This window comes from Bubalus bubalis, chromosome 15 (assembly GCF_019923935.1).
Source record: "Bubalus bubalis isolate 160015118507 breed Murrah chromosome 15, NDDB_SH_1, whole genome shotgun sequence".
Lineage (NCBI taxonomy): Eukaryota > Metazoa > Chordata > Mammalia > Artiodactyla > Bovidae > Bubalus > Bubalus bubalis.
The window spans coordinates 45020152-45027712 of NC_059171.1; the positions used below are offsets into that span (position 1 = coordinate 45020152).

The 7561-nt window shown below is 32.7% G+C and overlaps 1 protein-coding gene across 1 annotated transcript in view; it reads left to right on the forward strand.

Moving 5' to 3' along the window:
* The window catches only part of UBE2W (ubiquitin conjugating enzyme E2 W), a 61432-nt gene extending 56266 nt beyond the window's left edge, over positions 1–5166 (forward strand). The window contains exon 6 of the mRNA XM_045162794.1: positions 1628–5166. Coding sequence (XP_045018729.1) covers positions 1628–1641 — 14 coding nt within the window. The 3' untranslated portion in view covers positions 1642–5166. The remainder of the gene's footprint in view (positions 1–1627) is intronic.
* The last annotated feature ends 2395 nt before the right edge of the window (positions 5167–7561 follow it).

Below are 7561 nucleotides of genomic sequence, written 5' to 3' on the forward strand. Positions count from 1 at the left end.
ATAGATTCCTTATTAGCCATATAACCATCATGAATATATAAAGTTTTAGTCTATGGGTCCAGCTAAAGTTCCTCCCCAGTAGTTTGACATCCTAGGTAGATTTTAGTGGCATCTCTTAGCTTAGCGATTTAAATGTGATTAGTTTTAGTACTTTGGAGAAGGAAATGGCAACCCACTCCAGTGTTCTTGCCTGGAAAATCCCAGGGATGGGGGAGCCTGGTGGGCTGCCGTCTATGGGGTCGCACGGAGTCAGACATGACTAAAGTGACTTAGCAGCAGCAGTTTTAGTACTAATTTCAAGAACTCTAGTGTTATAAAATACTCTACTGGAGAAGTGAGGTTTTAAGAAACCTCCTCATATTCTGAAGCTTGTTCTGATCCATGACAAACATATCTTCTTTATTTCAAGATGCGCAGTCATTTAAGGAACAGATATGTATATATATATTGGCTATTCTATGCGGCATGCCGGATTTTAGTTCACTGACCAGGGATCAAACCTGCATCCCTTGAATTGGGAACACAGAATCTTAAACACTGGACCACCAAGGAAGTCCCATAAGACATACACTTTAATGTGGCAGAGGCTGTAAACTATTTACTTGATCTCTTCTTAAAGATGTTATTTATTTATTTAAAGGATTCTAATGACTTAGATACAGCTTATTTTTAAAATTTAGTCTATTTCACCATTTATATTACCCTTAAGGTATAGGATTGTGAAATGTTTCACTAATTTGCCCAGCATAGAAGTCAGATTTACTGCTTTTTAGTTCTCATTGTGTCTTTATGAGCAATATATCAATCCTAATAGGGGGTGGTTTGTGTAAAACATTTTGGCCAGTTTTTCAGAATTTTCTCCTTGAGAGCTTTCACAACTTTGAGTAAGTTGCCACTGGTCTTAAATCTTTCTAAAGGTACTTCATAAATAATAACTAATCCTTACAATCCTTCAAATATGTTTTGTGAGGTAAGTGTTGTGAAATAAGTGATGAACCCACCAGAATTTATGTTACATAAATGTGTTGAAGCTATCAGAATGTGTCACTAAATCTTTGGGATTTTTAAAAATGACCTCCTTTTCATATATATATATATATATATATATATATACTCTTCCTGAAAATTTATTTTCTGAAGAGAAGTTAATAACATTTACTGTTGATTGAGTTAGAGAGTATTCCTCATTTGTGAAGTTACTTCCTTCAGACACGCCTTGTATTAGTCTTTGTTAAGCAATGTGACAGTGTTGGTTGTGAGTTTACTTGCCGTCTCATTATAGTTTTAAATTGTTACCTGTAAAAACATTCTCTGATGACTGGTAATCATTAATAGGTACTAACACATATCAATTTATTATTTTAAATAGAACTTAACATACTGATAATAATATAATTTTAAAATTTGTGCAAACTACCACTTCTCTGAAAACCTAGAGTTTGATTTGTTTGTAAATATATACTTGAACACAAAATGGACTCATTTGCAGGGGATCCAGGGAGATGAGTCAGAAACGTAAACCATGTTCTTCTTGCTACTTGAAATTTTTGCTGTATTAGACTGACTTGTAACTTTTACTTATGCATGCTTGACTGTTTTAATTATCTTTTTTCTCCTTTTCTTAAAGATGATACTTGTTGATGCCACTGTTCTCATCCTCCTAGCAGAAGATAGTCCTACTGAGAAAATGAGCACTTTGATCATTCAGTCTTTGAACTTTAACCTTTGACTGGAAGTGACCTATAGGCAATGAAGACTGCTTCCTTTGACTGCATTTTTACTCGTGTGCATTCGGGGCGCATGTTGATCGCTGGTTGAGTCCAGGCAACTGACATGCTTTGATTAGTCATACAGTATTAATGCAGGTGTCAGGAAATGTCAAATATAATTCCATTTTTTATTTTTATTTTTTTAAGCTTTTGAAAAGTTCCAGGTCCTCATGTATTGTGCAATAACAATGACTTCCTTGGCGGTTTTGCGACGTTCATTGCCGGCAATGGACGTTGTAACAAGAAAAAATTTCACCCTTCTGCCACTCAATGATTAATGCGTGATAGGGCCTATGACATGAACTTAACGGTTAGAGTGGGATTATAAATAAAGTGAGGGATCCAACATTACTCTGAAAGTCACCCCAACTGCTCATATTTGGATTCTATGCACTGTGAACCTAAGGTTAACAGCATGACTTAACATGCGTCTTTAAAGGACTGTAATGAAAGATCATTGCGTATTTATTGAATTGTTTATATCTGCTGTCAAATTGTTTTGACATGGACGGTTTTCAAGTAACATTGGCAGAGAGGTACAATATGTTATCCCTATGGTGAAAATAAATTTGTTTGTTGTACATAGTTCCTCAGTCTCTGAAGTAAAGGTATGAATAATATAGGCTATAAGTGGTTTAATCAAGGCTTTATTTTGGAAGTAAGAAAAATGGCAGTGATTATTAAACTGCTATAGTCCATAATTGGGGCTTATTGTTTATACATAATCAATTTTTTCCAAATAGATGACACTCTGTTACTTCCTGCTAGCCATCAGCATGAGCCCTACTGCCTAAACACTATTTCATTTATTTATGTTTGGAAAAATCCATAAACATTTTTGTTTGCAATTTTGTTTCTTTTGTTATGTTTGAAGTCAAGTTTGAATGTTATGATACTTTTAATTGAAAAACTTTTGTCAAGTTTTTTCTTGTAAATTTTCTTTACTTGTAAGTATCATCTTGTCCTATCCTGTACCCTAAAATAAGAAATACATTTTTGACAGAGGCTTAATGTTTTAACAAAAGAGTGTGGACATTTTTATTTTAAAATTTAGGCAAAAGTACACTATAGAACAGTATGTTTGCTTATTTGTCTCACACAACCATACAGGTTTTTTTTTCTAGAGGGATTTGTTTGTTTTGTTCTGTTTTGTTATTTAAGACTTCACTTACAGGTAGACAACATTTTTCTATAGAAAAAAAATTGTTTGAAAGGTCCAACTCTCAGTACCATGTAAGTTAATGATACTGCAACTAGGTTCTCTTTTTAAAAAGCAATTAATGTATTTTATAAATTACCTTTTCGCATATGCAAAATCTGTTTCTACTACAATGTTATTTTTACTAATGCCTGTTGTTGCACTCTATGACATATCCTACAGTGAATATATGAATCAATTTGGGCTTAAAAATGAAAGCCAGTTGGCTGAAAGGTTTGAAATATGTACCCCAGCAAAACCATCCAATCAATAATTGGCGGATAATATTTTAAAAATTGTTTTTAATCTCTGTATAGATGAAATTTTGTAGGTTTGTACATGTTGTTAATTAAGGGCATATAATTTTACACTCTAAAAGTATAATTGTTGAACTCAGGGGTGGGTAGACTTCAAAAATACGTCTGCTGTAGAAATTAACTTGAAAAAAAATTTTGAACTATGGCCAGCCACCAAATTGTGGACACTGTTTATACTGCTAGTTATTAATAGCAACTACCACTGTTCAAAATTAAAAACATTTTTGTTCTGTCTTGCCTAGATGTACGTAAGTTCTCTCAGCAGTCTCTTATCAGTCCTATTAGTTGGCCAGTTTAGCTAAGACAAAAAAAATGTTTTTTGGAATGCTTTGAACTGCTCTTAGTTTTTAACTGCTTTTTAATATGAAAATTGCAGCTGTAAATGATGTATTTTTCATATTTTACATAACTGCTCTAAACTACTGATTCACTTGGTCATTTTCCCTGGTGGGGGTGGGGGAAATCTCTCTCCATACTGCTGGTCCTCTTACTAAAATCCTTTTATAAGGAAATGACCTGTGGCATTTATTCACCAAAGGAATTAATATACCAGGTCAAAGGATAACATTGCTATCATATAGATTAATAGGTCATATATAGTCTCAATTGAATTTTTTAATATGAATAATAATATTTTAACATACCTCTCTCTCTACATAGAGATACCATAAAATAAATTAAGATGACGAAAAGGAAAGTAGAGGAGAACCAAATAACTCTGGTACATTTTATGGTTTAAGGGAAAGAAGACGGGACGAAATATTCTAAAACATAGATGCACCAACCATTCAGAATTTGCAGTCTGATAACACCTGCGTTACTTCCTTGAACTTTAGGAATCACTGAAAACTCATGTGCACTTAGATTTAGTTAATTTTAAATATGTTACATTATTAAAAGACGTAAAGATGTTTACCTAAGTCACTGCTCAAGAAGGGGCAATTACCGACTTTGTAATAATAAAAAGAATGTTTCTCTGTAATACGTTGTTGAATAACAACCAGAATACCAAGCAAGTGTGTACATAGGAACATGCTACTTCCCTCTTGCCCGCATTCCCTCTGTGAGGCACTGTCTGCTGTAGAGCTCTACAGAATTAGACCTTCAGATTTAGACAGCATGGACTCTCTTCCTTTTTATTTATTTATTTATTTATTTTAAGGCCATTTTTCTGGTTTGCCAAATTCTGTTAAGGCAGTGATACATTGAGTTCCTTATTTTGCATGCTTAGATCACAAACTTGGTGCCCTTTCAAAAAAAAAAAAGTCAAGTAGGTAATTAATGCCATAGATTTTAAAGAGAGAAATGGTTTTCAGTTTTTTAAGATAAATTTTTAAAAACAAATTTTATGGCAGTTCTCTTAAGGAATTTAAATTCCTCCTTTTTAGCCAGCAGGGAAATAAGACTTTTTTTTTAATCCCTGGAAGAAAATGCTAAAAATAGCTTTTATATACAGTTCATCTGGAGAAAGATCTTGATCTTTATTGTTTTGACTAGGTATATAAATATTTGGTACAAAGTAATGAGAATAGTTAGCTACTTTTTTCCCTTTTGAAATTTTAACTATATGCAAAAACATATATCATTAGATTCCTGTGGTGGATAATAATTTCTTCAGATTCTAAAACAGGTATCTAGTGACTGCTTAATTGTTCCCAGGTTGCATCAAAGATAAATTGAAATGAGTAATGATATGAAAATGGTATGTAACCACATATTACTTGTTTCTGGTAATCAAGTCTTATTTTTTAAAAAGCCTATTGTTTTTGAGAATTGAGACATTTAAAACTTGTTAAAGCTTCTTCCTAAAAATAGAAGAGAAGAGGAGGTACTGTGTGTTTAAAAAAAAATTTTTTTTTTAATAAAGAATTCGGTGTCACTAGTTCTCAGCCTTTATGGTTACTGCTGCTTGTATTTCTCCATCTCACTTTTATTTAGTTTTTTGTACATATTTTAGCTGAATGCATAAGGTTTGTAACTTATATATGCACGTTTATTTTCAGAAAGAGCTGAGGTTTGACTGAATGTCCCTTTGAGGATTCTTTGCTACCAAAAGCCAGCTGCTGCACTATTCTTTTATGCTGATACCTTTGCATAATTAAGGTCTGTGAAGAAGGTGTCTTTAGTCTGCACCTCCTGGCTCTAGTCCTCTTTGCAGTCTTTGTTTTTATTCCTCCTTTATTTTTCTACCTTCTCATCTCACAGGTATCAGTGGATCAGTCTTCAGTGCCCCTCTGACCACTCAGTTTTTCTCCCCTCTTCCCTCCCTTCTTTCTTCCCTTCCCCTTTACTCCCCCTCTCCCATTCTTGAGAATAGGAAATCCAGAGCGTTATTAAAATTATATCCAAAAAAAGTTTTAATAAAAAGACTCCATCCTACAAAAATTTCTGATAAATAACTAGTCCATCAGTAGATGGCTAAACTTGTTAAATAATTGCTTGATAAATACGCTGTCAGTTAGCTCTAATTTAGTTCTTAAATACTGATATTGAGGGAATTTTGTTTACTTTCTGGATGTGACTCTCTCAAAGCCTTTTTTTTTTTTAAGATTTTTTTTTTTGATATGAACCATTTTTAAAGTCTGTTTTGAATTGGTTACAATACTGCTTCTGTTTTATGTTTTTTTATTTTTTTTGGCCCTGAGGCATGTGAGATCTTAGTTCCCCAACCAGGGATCGAACTCACACCACCTACATTGGAAGGTAAAGTCTTAAGCACTGAAACACCAGGGAAGTCCCTCAAAGACTAATTATTGCCCTAATGAATTAAATTACTTATTTTGATGAACATGTTTTTCCTTTTAAGTTTTTAACATTTAATGATTAAATGTTAATCATTTTTGAGAGTTGGATGGAACTATTTTTTAAAAATAATTTGTGGGAGATTTTTATCTTCTCAGCAGAATTTAAAGACAGACTTATATACACCCTTATCACTAAGGTCCATGGAATCTAAATTTGTACTTCAAACTTAGATCTCTGTCCTTCAAGTTGAAGTTCTAGTTCTGACTATGCTCCTGATAATTTAGATTTTTTTAAAAAAATTTCATTCTCTAATGGTAGTATTGCAACTTTTATTTGGGGTTGAATCTCAAAAATTATTACATGAATATCTTTTTTATAAAAAAATTTTTGTTAGTAAAACAGTGTCATATCTGAAGCTATTTTGACTATGTGGCAGGAATGTCTGAATAGACGTCAGTACATCCTCACGTACCAGAACTCGAATTTGCAAGTTCAGTGCAGTTTATTGGAGAAAGGAGAAGCAGTTCTTGTTCTGTTTCTTGGTATACACATCAGCAGGGGTTTTGAGAAAACTGCTCCTACAATAATTCTCAGAGCTGTTTTCTCAAAAGCAAAAGTGTGGTTTCAAAACTCACAGGGCTTTGGCTTGTCAGGTGTGACTTGTCAGATTTCATGGCACATCAAATAATTGAAGAATCCTGCCTCTCTAATTAAAAACCTGAAACAGGGCAAATAAAGAATTTGGTAGATTGTTTCAGATACCTAGAAGTGCAAGTCTCTTCATAGTTAACCACAGATTGTTTACATAATGCAAATTGTTTGTCAAGCTCAAGGTAACACAGTTATTTGAATAGATTATTAGGTCATTTATCTAGTAGCCAAGAGTTAGATGCATGTTCAGGTTATAATGAATTTTTTATTTTTAGTTGGTACCATTTTTCTCTTAATATTCAGAAATACAAATTGTGCATTTTATTAATAGGAATGAAAGCTCATGCTGGAAGATTTGCATAGGGTGGATGTATATATTTTATAAAATCAAGTTGTAAAATATGTAAAGCTACTGCTTTTTAAATAGAATATAAATGTTGACAGATAAATCTATATATTATATATTTTTAAATACATGTATGAAACTTTTGTTAGTTGAATATAAACTACATTGTGTGCTTTATGGAACTCAGTAACTTTTAATAATAAAGCAGTTGTCATTGATTTCTTTTTTTGTAGACTTCAATGCTAAATTGGATAGATATTAAAACTTTTTGTAGTTTATAATAATGTGAAAAATTACCTAGTAGTTCCCCTTTGCAAAAGACTGTGATCTTTAAAAGATTATGGAGATAGTAATGTGTCCATTTCCAAAATGAATACAACAGAATGAAGATAGTCACTAAAGCACTTTGTTTATTTAAAGATCATCTTTGCTTATTAGTGTAGCCTAGTATAGTTTAGTGATTCTTCATGCTTCAATTAATTAAGTCCTGGTTAAAGACTGGGCATTTTCAGAAAAGATGGAAATTGAGACCAGA